Below are 23881 nucleotides of genomic sequence, written 5' to 3' on the forward strand. Positions count from 1 at the left end.
CTGAACAGAGGGTAGCAAGCCCCACCTGAGTGGTAAAACAAAGTCCAGATGAATATCTCACTGGGACTTGCCTCACTGTCTTATCATGGGATTGGAATCAGTGGGAAAGCCTAGCTAATTTAACAGACTAATAACCAGAATACAAAATAAGATTCATCTGCAAGGTTAAGAGCAGTGGTTCTCCAAGGAACGTTTCTTCTTCATGAAATAGTGATGGGCATTCAGAATCTGGCAGAATATGTACACAGAGGGACTTGGAGAGAGTTTACCCATAGGTATATAACCATTTACAACTCAAGTTCATTTTAGCATGCAAGTGCAGAGATTTCGGATGTCAGCACAAGATTCTCTCCAAGTCCTACTACAAGATGTTTATACAACTTTTTGCTGGAGAATAACCTATCCCATTTAGCACAACTTTGAAAAAGACTTCATGCCCCTAACAAAGTGCCAATGCTGCCAATGACTGAGCTAAAAGTGAAAGCAAAAAAACTCTTAAAAACAAACCACAAAACAAACAAAACTTCCCACAAACAAACAAACAAAACCACACACCCAAACCACATCAAAACACCTATAATACTACTGGTCCTGGCCACCCCTCACCCTCTTTTCAGCCACTGATTAAACCCCACCTGCTTAAACCAAACTCTCCAAGTGTGACAAAACATAGAATTACACCTCTTAATTAGGCAAATCCTGCCTCAGCAGAGAGCACCTGCAAGCTTTACTGTGCGACAGACACCCTGAAAAAGAGGGGGCAGATTGATCCCATCACATTTCACAGGCTAAGTACCACCAGGATACTAAAACTACATCCAAATGAGCTAGTCAAAAAAACCCAGAGTTTTGGGTTCTCCTTGCAGTGATTAAAGGATTACAAAAATGAAAAGATACCCTTACTGTCTGAATACCTCTAAAACACCATGATAATCTCATATTTCTGAGGGAACATCATTGCCTGTTTTTCCACCCATTGAGTGATAAGATGCATCACCCCCGCTCTCCCTCCTCAAACTAGCAGTGATAATGCTAATGCAATTAAGTGCTTAGTGCATCTAGTCCTGAAATCTATATGGGCAGGGATATCTGGATATCCTCAGCACAGCACTGTATGTATTTTTGTCTCCTTAGTCAAGCATGCCATGTTGTGTTTAACAGAACCATTACTGTCCTAGACCCCTGCCAACACAGTAGAGCAATCAGACCAGTGATCCAGTGTCAGTGATAAAAATCATTGAATAATTTGTCCTGTTAAATTACCACTGCCTTCCTCCTTTTTCTTGATATGCCATTTTAATAAACAACATACAGAAGAGCTTCACACCTATCACTGAATCACAGGGGAAGTGCAGTTGCTTAGTGCTAGGGGGCAACCCTATATTAAGAAGAGAGGAGAGAAAAGGTTTGGCGTGCTCAGTGATTAAAGACAATGCTTATTTAAGAAATATTAAAACCAGGAGCCATCTAAAGCGAACTAAGGATGAAATAAAATTTTGGCCTAGGCATCTAAGAGGTTCCAGGCAATCCTTACATGCCATCAATCCCCTCTTGCCCCGCAAAATAAAAACTAGAAAAACCATGCCAAACATTTTCTGTTGACTCAGACAGACAGCCCTCTGGGTTCTCCTGGATTGTATCCTCACTTCCTCCAGCTCGGCCAGTTTCTGCTCTCGAGGTATCTCAGCGCGGACGCAGCGCCGCAGTGACCCGGCCCATCGGTGACACTCACCCGTGCGCTGGATGGACACGCTCGCTATCTCCACGCTCTTCTCCTGGATCCTCTGCCACGAGCCATCGGCCCCTCTCACCCACTCGCTCACGAGACACCTGTAGGCCCCCCCGTCCGCCGAGGACGCCTGGGACACGGACAGTCGGTACGTGTCGTTGGCTCCCGTGTCCAGGCGGATATCTCCATTGCGGTACCGCTCCTCGTAGCCGGGACCCGGCTGGAACTTGCCCTCGTGAGTCAAAGACAGGATGTCCCGCCAAGCTGATCCACTTTTGATCTGCCAGGTCACGTGCAGGTGAGTGTGCTCCGGAGAGGTGGTAACTGCCGAGCAGCGCAGCCTGAAGGAGTCCCCCTCAGACAGGCGGAGCGGCATCGAGGAACGTCCTTTTGAGCCGCTCACGGACAAGCCGTCGGAAATCACTGTTTAAAAAGAAGAATAAAAGACCAAAAAACACAAGCATCATAACACAGAAGCAAGAAGAGAACACCCACACTGACCTGTTAAGACATGAGGTAGTAAAACTACCACAGAGCAACACCCGGACAATCATTTCTTCCTCCACACACAAATATACTCCGGGAACAAGGAAATTCAGCTGAAAAACCATTAAAGGAAATTCTCTGCTTTAAACAAGCCAAGAAAAGAATTCATTTATCCTTCTCCTCACTTCAGTTTCTCATCCAAATATCATTCTGTCTATTCCTGTTCAGAATTGTCTTGATTTTCATGGGAATAAAAGATAAAGACATTGGGGAAAAAAAATAGTCTCCCAATTTATTACTGAAGAGCTCTAAATAAGAGAGCAAGGATAGGGTGTGACTGTAGTATCAGCATTCTAAAGGGCAAAAGGAAGATTAACTTTTTCATACAGAAAGATCCCTAAATGACACTAAAAGTGAGAGAGAAAGATAGCCCGTGGTTTTTACCTAAAGTTAGCTTCTCTACACAGAGGTTTAAGGACATGAAATACTTGCAGACATCTTCAGAAAACCCACTGCTTAGTGCTTTATTTACGTATTTATTAGACAGAAAAAAAAGAAAGTGATGTTCATAGTAAGCACTCTCTTCACCTCAAATGCCTTTGCTATCATACTTCCCAATTTTCAATTTTGGCTTTAGGAGAATTAAACGAGAACGAGAAGAAAGAATTAAAAAAAAAAAAATCACAGCGATCATAAACAACAGAAATTCAACATTCTTAAGGGTACATCTATAACCAATATCAAAACCAAGTTTAAAGCACACCTCACTCTTCAGAAATACCTTTCACTTGGACCTCTGCATCATAATTTCCCTGAACGGTGGCATCAGTGCTGGGCGTGGAGCACTTGTATCTCCCTTGGTCAGCTGGCTGGATGTTTCTAATCACAAGTTCCACAGCATCGTTGCTGCTCCGTCTCAGTTTGATATCCCCGCGGCCCACGCGTTTTTGGTACTCCTCAGAGGTGAAGGTAGAATCCCAGGTACTCACTATCCGCACGAAGTCAGTGTCCCGGGAGAACTCCCAGTCAAAGTTCTGCTCACTGGGTCCATCATAGTCACTAACGCTGCAGGGGATCACCACCTCCGTGCCCACCACTCGAATCAGAGGACCTTTGGGCACTCTCACAACACGCCCTCTGCAGAAAGCTAGGCAGGGGAATGAAAAGAGAACACACAGTTAAAGAAATTACCAGGATAGCTTTAAAAAAAAAAATAAAAAAATCTAGTAAGGTTGGGCATCCCACTCCACAGAAAGCTAGAACCAGTAAAGGCAATATTTCCCATTAAGATTTAATCTCACTGGAGCAGGAGCTCCTAAACACACCACTTTTAGTGTGGGCAATCTTGGTTTCGTTGCTTATATAATGCCACGCTAGGCAACAAAACACTCGTGGAGAAAAAAATTGTAAAGAATAAAAAAAAGGAGATAACTATCATAGATCCAGTGGGCAGCAGTATCTCTGCTACAAGCCAAGTGCTACCCAAGATGCTTAAACAACAATAAGTGATCTTCATTACTGCAATGAGGGCATAATCTAATCAGGAATTTTCATAAGACTTCTGCTGATAGCATTTGGAGGGTTTGAAACAGGAAACGCACTCTCCCCTCGTTTGAGGGCCATGAGAACTCTTAAGTTTATGTTTTCCAAAAACGAGCATAGTCACTGCTGCCCTGAAGGGTCATGGCTTCTCTAACACAGGTGAGATTCTTTGCCTTCCAAACCGATTTAAAAGGAAGAACTGATTATAACAGACATGGTTTGGTTGAGCAGATTTCTGCAACCACACCTACTTCCAGCACACTTTTCTTCTTTGGTGAAAGCCCAGAACATGGGAGCATAAGCACATCAGGCTCCCTCCAAAGCAGAGGAACACACGGTGCTCAGACCATGTTTTCTGGGATTCTCTGCTTTGATTCATAATTCCAGTCAGAGAAATCTCTTCAGAGATAGGTACTGCCTAAACCTACCTAAATTCAGTCTCCAAACATGAACAGCCTAGTGCATCCCACCAGCTCCATATCCACGGCAAAATATTTTAGTGGCCAGGTAGAAGAGAAGCCAGAACACTGAAGGACAGTTCTTGATAAAACCAAGTAGATGTCTAGCAATATCAAAAGCAGTTAGACCAAAGGTTGATCTGGGACAGGCAAAGCCAAATTTAAACAAACAACCCCCCAGCAGAAAGTACAGGAACCCACAACTGCTCCAATTCACCAGTTACATTGGGAAAGCCATGAACACCAATATACTTGCTGAGCTTTCCCCTTCTATCACTCTGCATATCTTCTTGCTCTAGATTAAGGCCCCACTCGCTGGCTTAGAACCATCATACCAATAGGTATGGGCAAAAGAGAGTCTTGTAGACAGAAACTACCCACTGGAGAACCTGTTATAAAGTGCAGTTTGTCCCTCCAGAGCAGTGTGGAGGAGGATGTGTTAAAGACTAAGATGTCTGTGGCCATTTAAAAACTACACAAGCAGCTGTACACACAGAGCACAACTACAAGAGAAAAAGGGTATTTTTATCCCCAGTTACAGTTCAGCAAACAGTTGAACCAAGAACTGACACTGCCTTTACCTCCCCAGTTCGTAACTCCTACCACGCTCTTTACTTTGCAGGCTGTTCACGTGTCCAGGCTCAGCCATAATAGTCCAATTTCCTCACTGCCATGACCTTCTGTATTTAACATCAGTACTTCATTAAACTTATTTGTAATGCAGACTGGGGTTAATCTCTTACCCCTTATATCCCTCCCAGAAGACTGTTATTATGTACCTGATTAAGTGATTGACTAGCCCTAATAACGACTGGACTTCTCTGCACCACTCACATGAGCATTGGAGAGAAAAACCTCCATTGCCAACGTACTGTTCCACAGCCAGATGTCTTTAAGGACATCTCTCCTAACCCAAGCACCACACAGCAAAATCATCAATACAGGAAAACAATCAACAAAAAATAAAGCAAGCAACGGCACTCTGATATGTATTTCCTCACAAAGTCTTAAGTTGCATTCAATCCTCCAACTTATCCTCTTACAGAATATGGTAACAGCAGCAGGTAAGCTTTAAAGCACTGCCTGACAGCCAAACCAGCTTCCAGCAGACCACTGTGGGAAGTCAGCTCAGGATCCTGACTGAGGGCACTCCTCAAACACTGACATCTCTCTAGAAAATACTCTCCCGTGACACTAAAACAAGCAGACAACACTGTTCTGCGTGTGTCCTCAGCTGTAGACCCACATACCGTGCACTGCACTAATCCAATCTAGAGGTGACAAAGGCATGACTAATGTGGCAAGGGCTGCACATTTGTGTTTGAGATTAGCACCGACAGCCCAGTTTCTCCTCTTCCAAGGTCACTAAAGACCCTTTGACACTAAATAAAGGTAGGGGATGATTAGCACCTTCCCAAGAAAAGGCAAGCCAAAGGGAAAGAGGAGCACACAGGGACTCCTCCCAGGATCTATTTGGAGTCCGTGCCCTACTGCTGTAAAGCAATGACTATCCCCCTCTTCACAGCACAGTCCCACAAGCAATTCCTGTTTAACCCGAGGCTGGAAGGAGGGCAGTGGAACAGGCTGCAGAGGAGAAAAGTCACAAGTTGTGACAGAATTTTATACTTCGCAAACAATAAGATTTGTTATTAAGATAAATCAGGATTCTCGTAAGGCAGGAGCTGAGGCAACATCTCAACACAAGAGAATGAGCACTTCCTGCAGAGCACCTGCTGTGCCCTGCCCACAGGTAAGGAGGAGCGTGCACAGGGCAGATCCTCCAAGTGTGAGCTGCATTTCTAAGTGACCCAGCAGGCTGTGAATTCAAGGTTCTGCCTTTCATCCTGCAGCAAGAACACCTCTAGCTACTAAACAAGGTGTTACGTTCTCTGCTGTGCATTAGGGATTAGTATTTCATGTCCTGTAGCAGAAGGCACAGAGCTACAGACACTGATCTTGGCAAAGGGTGAGCTCCATAATACTCTGGCAGATGAGTGATGAGCTTTTACAAATATTTTATTCTTACAGAGACCTGTGTTACTTGCATACACTCCCTCATCTTCCCAGAGCAATCGAAGCTCAGCTCTCATGATACAAGAGCTTCAAACCCTGTAAAATTGTTGGAAACATTTATTTTTCATGACACCTAGTATATTTCACTGGTAATATAACGTGACATGTTCTTAATGAATTCACTTGAATCCAATTTAACTGTAGAAACAGATGGAGGAGGACAAAACAATGTATACACTAGTGACAGAAAACAACAGAAGTTTGACAATTCAGTATTTTTCAGTATCACTGAGCTCACCAAAGATCTGTACTTAGTAAGAACTCAGTAACTGGTTCTGTATCATAAACTGCAATGCTAGACATCAAACTTGCCTGAGCACAAGGTTAATTGCCTAAATACAAAACTTTACTTTTTACAGAGTTACCCAGACCACCAGATGAAATTGCAAGGAACTATATTCCAAAACAAATAGTAATAGAGCACCTGTAAGGAGGCCACCACACAAACATGAGGCATGGGACTTGTTCCTTGGGCTCATTAGACTGGTGACAGGACTGCTGTGCAGCACTGGTCCTTTTGCAGAGCTGGGCCACAAACACACAAAGTGTAAGTCAACCACAAAGCCTTAATGGCTATTTGCCAAGCACTTGATCTGAGGATTGTCCCAAGGAAATGCACAAAATACTCCACCGGGAGCACAGACAAAGTGGGGCTCAAGGTAGGATAATAATAAATTGGGGTCTGCCATATGAATAATACAGAGGCAAGACAGCACAGACATAGCCAAGGCAGTTTTGGGCTAGCATTTGTTCCCTAGCAATCGTCCATGCAGTACTTAAATTAATTTGTCCCATTACTTAGATGCACCATCTCATTGCTGTCATTACATGAAATCCTTTTAAAAAGGAGAACAAGGAAAGCAGATGACTGGATAGGTTGTGAAGTCAGTCTGAGTACATTAAATAGCAACCTGTCATTTTTAGGATAACCAAGAAAACAAGGTAGCAAAATAGTGCAGGATCTACAGAACAGGTAATCTGTTTAAACTCTCAACAAGCTACAAAACTCCAGAAGGAAAGGGTTGCTAGGGATTTCCTCTTGGATTAGGGACACTGCTATAGATGTGGAAAGCCTTCCAGGAGCTTCATCTTCACACACGTTTTGCACCTACATATCACTTCTGAAAGAACAAGATGAAAAGTAACCTGTGGAGTCGTCCACAAGGCTGAGAAGGAATTACTGTTGCAAAGAACACACTTGTGCTTCAGCACTCTCTTTCACAAGGTGCTTCCTCCAGCCTGCACCAGACAGCTCTATCTAATAAGAAAACATGTTCTCTTAGGAGCCCAGAGAAGGAGGTCGACTCCACATCCGCCAGCCAAAGGAAAATGCAATGTGACATGCAGTAGGAAGCCAATTAAAGCCAAAAAAGTAAGAGCTAACGAATGAGTAAATTGGCTCAGACTAAGCACTCGAGCCTCTGCATCAGAAAGACTTAGAACACACAGTCCAGCTCCTCAACCAAGGCAGTCACAGGAGACACAGCGACAACTTTGCTGACGCCTTTCATCTCAAAAGAGCTTTCCGAACAAAAGGTTGTTTCATTTGCCAACTAAACATTACCATGTCTGGGAAGGAAATACAGCAGCCCTTTCAGATTCACAACAGTTTATGACAGGAAAAAAAAGTACTGCAGCCAGCTGTGCAAATGGTGGTAAGGATCTTCCCTCCCTGAACTCCTCCATTTATTTCCAATCTAGGCATGACCTTGCTGCAGCACTGTGTAAGTGAGGGGGCTGAGCAGGGGCAAGCCTTCCTGGAGTACGAGCCACACTGGAGTTATGAGCAATGGATCCCCCACCATGATAGCTGTGGCCTCTGTCTCCTCTTTCCAGCAAAATCCCAAACCTCCCACATCTGTACTGCACTGCTTAACTACGGTGTGTGTGATGCATGAAAGCCATTTTACAGACTGAAGGAAAAAAAGATTTTATTTTTGCATATTTTGGTTTTGTTCCACCAGTCACATCCACACAAATCCTCTCCCTCCAGTTTTTTAAAAAGAAACGATCAGGCTCCTGCTGAGAAGCATTCAGGGACTTTCCCTAGTGAGCAGGCAGGTGAAGGCACAGGCAGCACACCACATTCACAGGCTCTTCTCTTGGGAAGGAGAGCCAAAGCATATCAGCACGGGAGATTATAATCCCTATCTCCAACCAGCCCCTTTTCCCCTTGCCTCTTCTCTTTCAGTTATCATCAGGCAGCTACACATCAAGAATGTCATCTGTGACTATCTGGGAGAGAAAGAACAAGTTATAACAAACATGCCTATAATGTTTGAAAACCTTCCAATACTGTTAAGGCAATTTTTGTTTTAATATCTATAATATTATTTTCCTAGAAGTAACACCTTTACACAAACAACAAGTTGCTTTGGGATTTCCTCCACTTTTTAAATGCAATCAGGTAAATTTTCTATCCTACGTTGTATATGCCTGAGAGGAAAAGTCAGAGAGATTAAGCAAAAAATGAAATTATTTAAGTACCAGAAATGCAGCTAACTATTGAAATTTCTTTACTGGTCTCAAAAATAAAAGAAAAAAACACCAAAGCTAAATAAGTGAGATGTCTTACCATTCCTGCTTAACACATGACATCATCATACTCTTCTTTCAGTACAAACACACAGTAGGGGATTGGGAGATATGCTGAATAAAGGGGTAGGCTCTTGCTATTCTTTCCAAATTACAAAATTCAGATCACTCTAGCCAGCAGAAGCAACCCACACCTTACAATCAGACAGCCTGCACAGGGAAGGAACAAGGGGCTCCTTTAAAAGAGACCAAATTTGATTCTTTATGTCAAAGCTGTAATCACCACAGCAGCTTGGAATCATCTGAGGCACACAGGGCTCCCTCCACACTTTGCAAGCCAACAGCAGTGTTACACCTCCCTGACTGCAACACTCCCTACCTAAAAAAAAGACTGACAGATTTTTATGGCTTGAAAGATTTGCAGCATATCATCTGAAGATATCAGGGAAGAGCAAATGAGAGAGTCCGTGAGAGAGACATTTACATTGTTCTTTCCCAGGCGGCTAGGATTCTTTTTTTAGATAATGTAGAGCTCTTATCAAAAGGAATTAGCCTGGGTGTAATTGCTTAAAACCCATTATCTCTATCAGGATGAAGAAACACATACTGCATCTTAAGTGGAGCCTCAGAAATGCTATCAAGCTGCAAGGCTGCTGGATTGCTCTTATCTCCATTCCATCTGAGATACCTCAGAAAAGCCACATCTCCAGCACAGGGTGAAAGAGTAAGTACCTTCCCAGTTGAACTCCATCTATTACCACATGGATTAACATTCACATGAAAGCATGTTAATGTTAATTTTGCAGCACAGGAACAACCTGCTGTCTTTGCCATTCACCTCCCTCACCTAACGCCGCCAATAAACGGGATTTCAAAAGCACCTAAGCAAACCATAAGGTTTTCACTAGGACAAAGTTATCACAGAAGCACAAATGGTTTGGGTTGGAAGGGACCTTTAAAGATCATCTAGTTCCACCATGCCTGCCATGGGCAGGGACATCTTGCACTAGACCAGACTGTTCAAAGTTCCAGCCAACCTGACCTTGGACACTTCAAACGATGGGGCTTTTCTGGGCAACCTGCTCCAGTATCTTACCACCCTCATCATAAAGAATCTCTTCTTAATATCCAATCTAAACCTGCCTTCTTTCAGTCTAAAGCCATTATCCCCTGTCCTATGGTGAAATGTCTCTCTCCGTCTTTCCTATAAGCTCCCTTTAAGTACTGAAAGACCACAATATGACCTCCTGAAGCCTTCTTTGCTCCAGGCTGAACAACCCCAACTCTCTCAGGCTTTCTCCATAGGAAAGGTGTTCCAGCTCTTCCCTGGAGCCACTTTAACAGTCTTCATAGAGGCCCTCGAGGGACATTTTTACTCATCTCCATTTGGACAGTGATCTGTTGACTGCAACTCTTTATATGCAGCCATCCAAGGAACTCCTTATCCATCAGATAGTCCAGTCATCAAACCCTTCTCTCTCCAATTCTGTGACAAGGATGTTCTGTGGGATTGCGTCAGAGGCCTCACAGAAGCTGAGGTAGGTGACCTCAGATACACTTTTCTTATCCACCAGTGCAGTCACTCCATCATAGAAAGCCACAAGATTAGTCAAGGAGTTAAGTTATGCTGTGGTGTCACCTTCAATTTCTCACAGCCTTCTGTATAACTGCTAGTTGTTTGCTGACTTACATGACTAGTTACCCTAAGCTCTACCTGTCATCAGTGGAGAGAAGCTCTCTGAAAAATTTCTCTGCCACTGCTGTTTACAGTTAGAACCTAGGCAGACAACCACCTAAGCTCAGCAGAAAAACTAAGCAGATTTTCCATGCTTCTCCCCCACCCCTTTATAAACAAATAAATGTAACCACTGGTAACAAAAAAGAAAACCACCCCACTCCACCACTATTACTCTAAATACACAAAACACCAGCACAATTGGCCAAATGAATATCCAGTGAGTCAGACCTGATCTGTTCTGCCCTACAAAAGTGTCTGGATGATCTTACTTTGGATAAATACATTGTAATTGGCAAGTTCAGATTTGTAAACAGCAGTAGAAGGTCTTGCTGTAAAAAGACAGTCAGTAAGAGAACAATACCTCACCATATAAAACACACTATATCACTGAAGATATCAGCAGTTGATCTGATCACTGTCCAGAATGACCAGTTTTGGAAAAATGTCACTGAACTGTGTCACAGGAATGAAAGGCATCTCCCTCTTCCATGTCTCTCTGCTAAGGGAGCTGCAACAGGCAGCACTGCCTCTCCTGCCATCTCTTGGGAATAAAGCACTGGTCACTTGTTCAGCTTCACTCTTTTGAAGATCAGCTGACTGGCATCTCTTTCACCCAAGCACATAACCCATTTCAGTTCTGTGCCAAAACGAGCTACAGGAATTAGCTGTAAGTGCTTCTGTGGATTATTCATGCTACAATACAAGGAGAAGAGACCAGCGAACTGCAGTGGAAGCTTGTCAGGCAGAAACCAGGGTGGATATGCAATTAAAGTTTAAAACACCATTACCAGCTGATATCAGCATAGATCCCACTGTACACCACTGCTTCCTGGTCACAGGGAGAGTGTGCTACTGGAAGGTAGACCAAGGCATGTGGCAGGTAGAGGGGAAAGAAGAAGCATATAAACCTTTCCCAACTGTGCAAAGCAGACTAGTTTGTTAAACAGAGCAGTCCTTGACAGGCAGAGAACTATGGCACCAAAGAACTGGTCCAAACAGAACAAACATCTAATGGGCCAAGTTAATACTAAAGATCACGTTTTAGATTCCTCTGGATGTCAAACAACTCCATCACATGTAATCTCTTTCCTTTCCCTGCCACTGACTGACAGTTAAAGATAAAAGGCTGTATCTAAGGATATGCTTTTGACAAGTCTCAAAAATGCAGCTGGGAGCAAAAAAGAAAGGAGAAGAAAAAAAACACAATGAAATGCAGGAATCAACATGTCACTTCTTCCTGGTTCTCACCTGCCACACATACCTGTGTCCCTGTTAATGACCCTTATTTACTCTCCTCCAGACGGTCTCACAGAACTCCATTTTTACTCACTCTGCCAGAGCAGCCCATTTAGGTTACCTGGTGACATCTGACCCAAAAAATCCAGGGATTCTGGAAGTGGTATTTAGACTGCCATGCAAGACAGGTGATTTTCTGTTGTTCCTCCTCAGAAGTAATTTGTGTTGCAGAGAAGTTCAATATTTCTAAGGAAAACAGCTGACAAAGCAGTAAAGCCCACAAGTCAAGGCTTAAGCGCCAGCACAGTTGGAAACGGGGCTGCAAATATTTCCAGAAATGCTGTATTTAAAATATCTTCACATTTTCTTCAGTGGGGAGTAAGGACACGAGTTAAAAAAACGTAATACAAATTCCAACTCGAGTAATGCATACATTTAGCAATATTTTTAAAGAGTCCCCAAACCGGAATATACAGAATTAAAATCAGTGCTGTTCTGCAACATCATTAACTTGCACTTATCTGCTATCTTAAATCTTTCCCAAAGCAGCTGGAAGTGAGCAGAGCAGTCCAAATCTATTTGTTCTATCCTGCAATTTCCTCTGGGCAGAGACAGACCATTTTCTTTGCTCTATGTGGAAGGCAGCACACCACTAGGATTAAACTGAACTTTCTTTGGATTTAACGGGAGCAAACAATCAGAATAGATAATTTCTAAATCTGCATCTACTTTAAGTAAAAATCATACACTGAGTGAAAATCCAAGACAAAACAAAAAATCCAAATCCCAGAAAGATCATGTTAAAACTATGAAAGCTGCTACTCTTTTTACCAGCATGACTTTAAACAGGACATAGCTGGAAAGCTAGGAAAAAGCATTTTTGTCAGAAGACTTTTTAAAAAGATGCACAAATAGCAATATCCACGTGTTTCACAAATCTATAATTTGTACAGCATGATCATACATTTGAAAAAGGAAATCCTGAAATGCTCCCTCCTCCCCTCTCCCAAAAATAGTTTCCATTATCATCATCCCCTTTTTTCTAAAAGCAGAAGGTATTGATTTTTATTAGTGTGAAGTAATCATTTGTTTTCCAAGTTATCTTTAATGTTAGGTAATACACACAAAAACTCCTACTCAAAACACTATTAAATGTAAGAGTATTAAATATAAGAAGTGCTGAAACCAATATAAACTATTTTACTTTTCACTGACAATTATACTAAAACCAAAAAGCAAAGTAAGAAAAAAAAAATCATCAACAGCTGTTTGGAGTTCTTTGTGCAGTGGGTTTTTTTGGGGGTGATTGTTTTGCCTTGTCTTTTGATGTGGCTTTTTCGTTGTTGGTTTTTTTTTTGTTTGTTCTTTACCTGCTTAAATTTGGTGGCACTTGTCCACCACAATTTAACCCAACGCTCCACCCATATCAGACAAAGTCCTGCCTAAAGGGGATTGGAAGATGAGACTGGGAAAGTCACGTGCTTCCATAATCCAGATATTATGAATCTTAACCTCTACTTCCCCAAAAATTATTTCGGGGTTCACTTGCAACCTCAGTATGCAGAGACTCGTTTCCTAACAAGCATCCCACTGGACGAGCAAAGGCATCACAGAAGCTCCAGAGAAAAGCCTGACGGCAGAAATCAGCAGCCCCGACACTGAACGACCCAGTGCACACAGACGAGGGTCTCAGACCCCCCAGCTGGGATCCTGAAGGGCAGCTCCACTCTGCCTGCGTCTGCTGCTGGGAGAGACTGTGGAAGGAGGTGGCTGGACAGCAGGGCTGCTGGAACTGCTGAGCAAGGCAGCATATGGCACTGGCCCACCGTGGCTCCACGCTTGACAACTGATTTGCAGCCACGGGAGCCAGTGGAGGGATGGATCTCAGAGTTTATAGAGTAATCCTTTTTGTCTGTAATTTAATCATCTAACAGTCTCATCTTCACCATAAATAATCTCCAAGCAAGCAGCCACACTAAAGATGCCCAGGGTAGATGCACACAGAATGGGTGTTATGGCATGGGGATGAGTGCCTGGCACACGCAGGCAAGCGCAGTAGCACACCTATTGCCAGGTCTTCAGCTGCACATCTACTTGGACAGATGAACCAATGAGACCAAACTTCTGCAGGAAAACAGGAACAGTTAGGAACAGATAACAGGCATTCCTGGTTTCAGGTTTAGTGCCCATTTCACTGGATCACACTGTTTTCTTTGCGCAAAGCTGAAAACAAAAAGATATGTACAGCTAGGCAAAGAAGACATAAGTCAATACCAAATAGTTACCTTGCTTGTGCTCTATCAACTGGTGCCCTCAGAGGACTTCATTTGGACAGCTACACAACCACCATATCCATACTGTTGTCTGCAATCTGGAAAACCAGAGGCCAGTGTTTTCCAACCCCTTCTCTCAAAGCCCATAGATCCAATTAGCCCCTAAAAGCCAATTCCAGGTCATGCCGAGCACTGCTGTTTAGTATGCTAATCTCTGTGGAGCCTGCATGTCAGGAACACAGATATTTTTCTCCTAGACAAGGAATTGTACGCATGTGTGCACACAGAGAGCATGATTTAAGAGACATCAGGGCTCTTCCTCCCTTAATACAAGATTTACATAACTAATTCTGTAATTGAGAACAGGACTGCAAGGTATTTACAGTACTTGTTGCTTCTGAGCTTCTATTTGCTGTAGCAGAGACGATGAGAAACTCTCTTGCCCCAGAAAAGGCAGCAATCTCATCTCTGGTATGAAAAAAAAAATCACCCCTTTCAGGAAGAGACATTTTTCATTACAGTATTGTTTCTCCCAAAGCAAGAGGAGGAAAGAGGTCTGGACAAGAAAAAGATGAGAGGTCAGGGACATAAAACAACATCTAGAAGGCACGCAGGGATTCCAGTCAAGGTCTTTAAGAGGGTCTGTGCAACCCCCGCACAGACCGTTAAATAAAATTACCCCCAGATGGGTCTGCAAAACAGCTGGCTTTGAAAACAGGCATGCCACAGCACTCTTCGTTATTTGAAAGAGACAAATAACAACACAGATTTCATTAAGACTCCTGAAAATTGAGAATAAGGGTTTAGATCAGTAGACAGAACTCAAGACAGGCTGTTTATTTACTTCTCCAACATTTAAAAAGAAAGAAAAAAAATATATTCCCCATCACACATAAAATTAAGACTAGCACAGCTGTGTACTTTAGCACCTGGCACAGTCCAAAAGGAGAAAAGGCTGTAGAGGGCAACTGGTGCTGAGTCCCCAAAAATCACACTGTGCATGTCTGGGGGTTTGCAATGGACCAGGTTTGGTGCCATGGGCCAAATACCCAAGGCACCTGAAGCACAGCAGATATGCTCCTAGAGTGACACTTCTGGCTCGGTTACATCCACAGGAATACTAACTGCACACACAGATTGCTTCCCAGTAAAAAGCACTGTGCAGAAACTGGGACAGTGAGGAGATTCACCTCAGAAATTCAATCCTCTCCAAATAAAATGGTAATGAAGGTGCAACCTGTGCGCTCTTAAAGGATGCTTGTGCTCCTAAAGGATGCTTAAATGACTGTTCACGTTTGAACTTCAGCGTGGAAATGGAAACTCCTCCCTAAATCACAAGTGTGAGCTAAGCCATGAACACATGTATGGATAGGATATGAAATCCACCCACACTTCGCAGCATCACTTATCCCTGCTCAACAAATTTAACAGCCAAAATTTTCAAAAAAGCATGCAAGAGTCAAAAATTTCCTGGCATTCACTGACTCCAAGAGCTTGAAGGCAAATTATCTGTGTAATTAGCTGTCTGTGCCTCTGAATTTTACCTCTAGAAAGCTGTTCTCACACGTGAAAGGAAACAGTATTGTATGTGGCTGCTGTTTAACTTACTGGAAGATTAATTTAACTGGACAAAAGAAGAGACTTTCTGGAACAGGTGGGCGGGTATGTGCATGTGGACAACACACAAGAGACTCAGAAACCAGCAAAGCACTGAGCAAGCACCTGGTACAATTCTGCTCCCAATTACCCCAGTCCTGGAGTAAAACAAACACTTTTCTACTTGTGCCTCCTAGAGCAAGGAAAAAACAGAACAAAATCACTCCTGTGACAAAAGTTTGCTAGTTCAAGAAATTAAGAGATTCAATTATCAAAAAGCCCTGAGCATTAACCTTCTGGGGAACCAAGTCTCCTCTGTAAAGTTTCAGGCTTTCAGCCATCACCTCTGAAAACCCTGCCCTGTATTCAGTGCAGGTATTTTGTTACCTGCAGCAGTGGAATAGCAAGGCTCATCAATTCAGCACCTGGCCAAACAAGACCAGTGGTCTTTTCATGTTCCCCATCACAAATTGAAAGTGTTTTCTCCCTTTAGATTATATGCCAGCAAGTTTTCACCATTATCTGCTTTGATTAACTCGCAGTGTTTGCAGCAGTATGTGCTCTTACTTCTAGAACCAATTCAGAATAGCCTCCCTGGGACACACAGTAACACGTAGCACTACAGCACGTCACACACATTTAAGCTTTTGGGAGAATTTAATGCAATTAGACATGGGAAAATGCAGATCTAGACACGTAGTAAAAGACTATCACAACATACTACCCCTTGGAGTCTTAGTAGAGTTTAGGTTTCAGCCTTTAACTAGTAGTTTTCAGCTAAGCACACGTAAATACACCTCTTAAAATGTTTCCTGTTATTCCCATGATACATTTAAGAAATGTATTTTGGAGGCAGATACTTTGTTGCTGTCATTGGCAAGCTCAGCATTTGACAGTCAATACCACAGGTGCTAAAAGAGAAAGGGAAAGTTAACACACAGTCAGATCGGCTAAGAGGTGCCGATCTTAGCCACATTTCACAAGACAAAACTTCAGAGATGGCCCAATGCAACAGCCATGAGACAGCAAATACTTGGAGGAATTAGCCAAGGTTAAACATGGTTAAGACCAGTTTGATGGAGCTTTCAACATCCTGCTCTAGGGGAAGGTGTCCCTACCTACAGCAGGGGGGTTGGAATTACATGACCTTTAAGGTCCCTTCCAACCCAAACCATCCTGTGGTTCTGTGAGGATACCACCTCTAACTTGAGAAATTTCCAAGGCACAGATGATCAGGAGACGATACACTAGGATAGCAATAGGCTGCACTCACTCTTCCCTAGGCTCCCACTCATGGCCACTGTCAGAGGCAAGACACAGGAATGAACAGATCTTTGGTGTCAGCCCTCCCTCACTTCTGCAGCTGCACCCTTTTACTAACTGCTGCTCCTCAGTGGCACCCAGGCTGGGCCCAGCAGTAAGAACAGAGGAAAAAATGGAATGAAAGAACACAGAATTTTCAAGTAACTCAAAAGTCTGAAGCAAGGGAATCCTTTTGAGCATGAAACAAGAGTGAAAGGCAGGTAGAGAACCAACAAGACATTAAAATAGCAAGAGGAGGAGAATACAATTTTTGAAAGACACCCAGAGGGAAAATGCTTAATTGTTTCTTTTCTGCTCCAGTCTCCTTGTAGAACTATTCTAGGTTACACTATTTAACAAGACAACCTACGTACAGAATAAGTAGCTGTTAATATTTGGGTGAAACTTGAGATATGCTGAAATTATTCAGTAACTAACACTTATAATCAGCTTATACTGAAGCAGACAGCAGACTGCCTGCACCCTAGGCATCCTCACATTTGCTGTGTCAGAAAGAACAGTTGTGTCCCATAATAACACTGTTCAACAGAACAGAAGACTCTACAGTCAAACTTCACCCCAGAGGACGGTACACCAGCCATTCCGTGGATCCGGCACTGGGACACGTACATAGCATCATAACTACAGACAACATTTCAAGTTTCAAATGCACATTCCAAAAGCAATAGTGCACTGCAGACTAAGCCTCAGAAGTCTCTACCAACATTAATGCAAACAAATAATTTTAATATCAGTGGAAAAGAAATTATGTCTAGTTCAACCACAGCAGTTACCAACATAAAATACAGAGCGCAGAAGTGGAAAGTAGATCACCAATTTAGGAAGTTAAGGGTGCTGAAATTCACCTGAAAAGCTGTAGATGGACTTTGCTACAGACACTACACTTAGCAGTGCACACTTTTAAACTGTGAGAGAAGAGTCTTAGTAGTAGCTTTTAAGCCCCTTTGAGACTTCTAGCAAACAAGTGCCTCCCTGAACTGTCCCCTTCACTTGAGGGTAAACAGCCCTCAGGTAAGAAAGGATGTACTCAATGCACTGGGAGAGCTAATACTCCCCAGAGGTACTTCTGATTAGGCCCAGGAAGCCAAAGCATGAAGCACTGCTGTCCCAATGTGCAGAGAAAACCCTGATCCCTTTATCAGAACACGTCCTGGAAGCCATGTCAAGTCAAGGAGACCTGTTCACCAGCCTTAGCACCAGAGACTACATGAACTGACACATCCTTCAGAATGTCAGCACAAAACATGGACCTACACCAAAGAAAACAGAAAGAAAACAGAAATGAAGGATAAACAAGTAAGGGACTGAATGCTGTGCAGTATCAGGAAATTCTCCTTGCTCTCATGCTTCACAATAACATCTGAAGAGAGAGCATTGTTCAAAAAAGTCAGTGTTATATCTAAGCCCCACTGTGCAAAAGAAAAGGAGATACACCTTCATTAATACTCAGAGAGAGACACAGTATACATACACTCAGATTTCTCAATGAATGGTTTAAAAATAAAGTGTCCTCCTCCCAGGTCTGCACCTAACAATGTCCAATGTCAGCAATACATAACAATAAGACTGACAAGCCTTTCATATATAAATAAAGCAAAACTGTTTATTTCCCTTTTAATTTCTTCACTGTTGGTAATTTCACATTTTAGAGCTTCTAAGTACTACTTACACACCTCACTATATTTTTATTTTACTACATCACAAAACCAGTTGGGTTTAGCTCTCTTGTTGGAATGGCAGTCATAAATCATGTTAACAGCACTATCCTGTAGAAAGTTTATTTATTATTAGAGACCAATCAGTATTACTACTGTTACAAGAAAATAACAAAAGGCACTCCTGCTGCTAGTGAAGACCTAAACAGAAGGTACATGCAGAATTTACAGAGCTCTAGTTCACTATACAACTTTCCTCCCACCTCACCTCCTGCCTCCCTACTTAATTTTTCAGAAATAAGAACAGAGATTAATAATCTGAAGAGCATTTCCCAGCAGCTTGAACTTGTTAAAATCCACAACATCAAATTATGACGTTTCAAAGACTTCAAGCAGAAGAGCACCCGCCACAGTGCAAGAACAGCCAACAAATGCCTCCACTGTTTCTAGTTCTATAGCCTAAGCCTACCAAGAGTCAAAATGCAGGGTACAAAGCACACAACTAGATCAGGTTTTGCCTTTCCCCAGACAAAACACAGATTATTTCAAGATCTTTGTTCTTTTCACAAGGAATAAATAAGCTTTGGACAAGGGATTGCTAGGAAGTATTAAAGTACAGAAGTCCAGTCTGTCCCTAGATTGAAAAGCAGCACTCATTGCCTTTATTGTAAAAGGAGATCCTCTTTACCAAAGAGAATAAATCAGTTTAACGCTTGAGTAATTATCTTCCCCGGGCAGTTTTAAGGTATTTGTATTTCTGCCTACCCTGCTCACACTACTGTACTTTCATCTTTTAGCAGTTCAATGCAAGAAATTCACTACCTGCCCATCATCTACAGTTTCTCAGTACAATCAGTGAGATCTCCCAGAATTCTCTGAGATCCTATTGAAAAAAATCTCTCTACTGATGAAAAGAACCATCTTCATTAATCCACCTGGCAGATGTATTCTTCCCTTCTAATCATCACACGAGTTTACAAATCTAACAAAGCTGTGCTCACATCACATTATTCAGATTACAAAATGTGAATGGGAAAGACATCTCTCGGGCACGGTGCTGTAAATCATCAAACCCAGTTCTCTCCTAGCTGACACACGCTTCAAGAAAAGGTAAGTATGCAGTTGACAGCTTGGGAAGAGTCACAGGCGTGGTCAGTCAACTGGTTATCACCGAAACAAACCTCTGTTAAGTAGCAGAACTCAGCTGAGGTTATACTCAGAACCCTGTTTTCCATAGGAAGGATACATATTTATACAGCTGAGCCCAAAATTTCAGTGAAACGCAGTAGCAATATTTATGTAGCCACAGTGCTCTAAGGCAATGTTTGTCAGAGCTCTTTCATTAGGCCAGCTGTGCCAGTCAGAAGAGATGGCAGACATGTCCTTTTTCTGGAACAGATGCAGTAAGAAACTTCTGCGAAGTTTCACAGGCAACGAGATCCTACTGAAAAAAATCTCTTACACCTTTGCTATCATTCTGCCACAATGAGCTCAAAGGCAGCTCAGCTCAAGTCCCACAGTCTCTCACGGTTCTGCCCTATCACAAGTACACACTCCACTGCTTCTACCTATAGTGACTTTGCTGCAGAACAAAACACCCAAGTCGACCTGAGAAAAATCCTTGCTGGCGTTCACACTTCTGATGCTGCAAAGACGACTATTTAGGTAGAAGTGGATTCAAATGGAAGGGAAAAAAGGAAGGCAAAAGATGACTTCATGCACAGTAACAGATGTTCTGAAAGAGGGCAAGAGAGAGATTCTACTCTCCTAGAAACGCCAACAATATATACCACCAGATAAGCAGAATTCTGCCTGAGTGCTATTCAGGTTTCCCAGCAGGTATTCACTGCCCTTTATCTATTTCAATACAAAGCATTCATGCCATTTTTTTCAAGAAGGAGAACCACCTCAGTCCAGGCAGGCTGGCTAGGAGACAGTCTCAGGCTCCCATGGCAGAGGCTGCTGAAGCAGAAGGACAGATCCCCCACAAGCTCCCACCAACCCTCCAAGCTACATTAAAGGCATGAACCAGCCAAAATGCCACAGCAGAACAAGAACACAGCCAGCCAGAGTAGAGATGTGCAAAGTGGGACAACTATTCAAACCCTGCATGACTTACCCAGACACACCACTGCCTCCGAGGAAGTGCTAGAGATCTCTTTTAAACGTGGTAAACGTAACAGGAGCAAATTTTATATCAAAGTACAAGAGAAGGGGTACATACAATTGCCTGTGAGGAAGTTAGCAGTCTCACTAAAGACACAGAAACTATCATCAGGCCGTTTCCTCTCATTATCTGGTGACATGCATCCAGGACTGCACAAGAGGTCTTAAAGGTGGGGCATTAACTACCACAAGTCAAAAATCTCCTTGGCTGTATGTATTGAAAGCAATCACCAATTCATGAGCCTTTCACATTTATAATGCACGTTCAAACAGTAATTGCTGGGGAAATGCAGAAGGAAGCGGTGATGTTATGTAGTACTGAGAAGCATCTCAGAAGCACCTCATAACTTTGAAGGCCAAAGTTCTTCACTCACTCACACAAACAAAACAGCCAAAAACAGGTCAGACTGTCCCCTTGACAGCCTCCATGTGCATGTGTCAGCCACAGCCAACACATCCAGCTGTTTTATGTAAAACACAGGGTACCAAGCTCACTCAGCCTCGTTTAGAGGGCATCCTTGTGGACTAGAATGCCACCCAGACCTGCTGCTATTTTATTCAGGCCAGCAGATTCACTGAACTGAAGCAAAACCAGTAATTCATTTTACACAAGCCCAGTAAAAGATAGATAGATAGACAGACAGAGAGACAGACACAAGGTTGGATTCAGCATGTGTCACTGCTAGATATTCTCTAAACCTATGGACCCTTCTCCTCACACTCAGGTACCCCAGGTGTGATTTTTTTTTTTACCCTCCCTCCTGCGCACCCAAGGTCAAAAAAAACCTTATGCCACCAGAACAAGATGAAAAAGTCATCAGCATGAAGTGCTTTTCATCGCTACACCATTTACAGAATCTGCAGCTTGGGCCCTTGCTTCCTCCCTGCCAAAACTTCCAAACACCTTCGCACCCCCATGCACAAACTGCTCTTCAAGGCTTGTCCTGTAGCTCCATGACTGATCACCTGCCCAGCAAACAGCTTCTCTGAATGCATTATTTCAGCACAAGGGGCAGCCCAAGGATGTCTCCTGTTACCAGACTCCTCTGAGGTGCAAACCTCAGTTGCAGAGCTTTGATTCCAAGAAACAACTGTGTACTTGGAACACAGTCACTTGACCAAAGTCCCACTTGGGACTGCAAGCGAAATCCCACAGCAACAAGGCAGCCCTGACACTGGAGGATTAGTGCTGACCCCAGACTGCCACTCATGTGAGAACAGAATTCATGCTGGACTTCAGCCAAACCTACATATGCAAAGCCAGTTCTCATCCCAAGGCACCCGAACTGAGACAAAAGAAGAAAAAACACAGGAGAAGCCAGCACATGACTTTTATGGAACATGCACATGCCATCAAAGTCCACGGAAGGGGACTAGTTTCTTATTCTGGGTAGGAATTGTTAAAGTAAGGAAAGGATCTACCTTACAAGTCTGGGTACAGAAGGGTCCTGTGCACCTGCCCTAAATCCATCTGTAGGTCACCAGCCCTTGCCCAGATGCAGAAGGAGGTGTCTTCTCTACTGCTTCAGACAGGAAGAAAAATCAAACTAAAAGCTGACTGCTCACATCAAGAGGAGGGTCAGTGAAAAATACTTCAAAATTAACTCTAACAGCTACTTTCTAAGTAGCTTTGGCCTATCTCTGTTGATCCTTATAGGTTTATAGGGCAAAGTCTGGAACAGGCACACGCCCTGCAGCCTCTGGTCACAAGCAGGAACCAGGGTACCATCCGAAGTCTCATTTGTTCTTTGGCTATTTTAGAAGGCCATCCCCACCCAGTAACTCTACTCACAGAGTTACTGCAGCTCCCCCCTCACCCCTCCCTTTCAGAGTTAAAAGGCAGACACCAGCATCAACTCAGATGCCACAGCATACCCTGCAGCCACACACATCACACTTCAGTCCTTGTTTTAAACTCTGCAGGAGCCTACAATTAGATATTCCATTTACCTGCCAGTGGTGAGCAGAAAACTTTGCTTAGAAAACTAGGGTATGTCAAGCTCTGTTTGCAGAGCTTTAAGATACCTGTGGCTTTTTACCAAGGCTGTTTTGTGGGGATAACTGCCCCAGCATCACCATCTCACGCAGACACATTTTTAACTAATTCTTCCATTTTAAACAAGCTATTCCCCCACTTTCCTTTCTCTCTGGGAAGTGTGTTGTGCTCCAGTAATCTCTCCTCACCTTCCTTTCCCCACCTCTAACTTACAGCAACAGCCACAGTTCTGTGCCCATTGACCCCTGGCTATATATGCTATTTTCTCAACTTTTTTTTTTTTTAATAAATAAATAAACCCACAAACCCAGGGACATCAGTAGCTTTGCAACTATTGACAGGTGCCTATCAATACAGTAGCCAGCAACCATGGCTTAGTCAATAGCTTTGGTGACAGCCCTGCTTTGTGATAGACATGAAAGACCCGGGCTTACCTCGCTACCTTCCACCTCCAGACAATCACAGAGTGATTTTAGCTCTGATAAGCTCTCATGCTCTTCATTTTCTCACCCATAAAGCCTGCTCCAAGCACTTAAGCTCTCTATGCCAAAAGGTACAGCAGGCCTTGTCTAGAACCAAACCCTGAGATCAAAGGGAACAAGGTTGATGCAACAGGCTTCTTACTCTGCATTAATTTAGATCTCCATATGAAGTGTGTGTGAACATGAACAGTGTATATATAACATAAAGGCTATTTACACAGGCATAAATTCCATCCACTGACATCACCTCCCAATACAACTGTGTCACTGGGCTTCTGAAGAACATAAGATTCTTTTCAGGGATGGTGGATGTCATAACATCCTGGTAAAAATTACGGGTGGTGCTCTGAAAGCACAAAATAGTTTGTGGCAATGGCAACAGGCAAAGGAAATACACCACCTCTGCCACCCCCTAGCACTGGGAAGAGGATTAGAGTGCAGACAGAAAGACTAACACCTCACTGCTTATTCTAACAGTTTCCATTAACAAACAATTCCCTATTTTCACCTCAGTATTACTCGCTGCATTCAAGCACAGATATAGGTACTGATATTAGAAATACATTTTGGAGGGAAGAAAAGGGGTATTGAAA

General features: G+C 43.0%; 1 protein-coding gene across 2 annotated transcripts in view; it reads right to left on the reverse strand.

Moving 5' to 3' along the window:
• Positions 1–23881, reverse strand: part of PTGFRN (prostaglandin F2 receptor inhibitor) — a 66694-nt gene that overhangs the window by 35223 nt on the left and 7590 nt on the right. The window contains exons 2-3 of one of the 2 annotated variants that reach the window (XM_027719188.2): positions 2997–3362; positions 1733–2152 (exon numbers count right to left, since the gene is read on the reverse strand). In XM_027719188.2, coding sequence (XP_027574989.1) covers positions 1733–2152; positions 2997–3362 — 786 coding nt within the window. Of the gene's footprint in view, positions 1–1732; positions 2153–2996; positions 3363–23881 lie in introns of those variants that run through there. The other variant, XM_027719190.2, reaches the window with a different exon arrangement.

Source organism: Pipra filicauda, unplaced genomic scaffold (genome assembly GCF_003945595.2).
Source record: "Pipra filicauda isolate LSUMZ 115617 unplaced genomic scaffold, ASM394559v2 scaffold306_size1276767_pilon, whole genome shotgun sequence".
NCBI lineage: Eukaryota > Metazoa > Chordata > Aves > Passeriformes > Pipridae > Pipra > Pipra filicauda.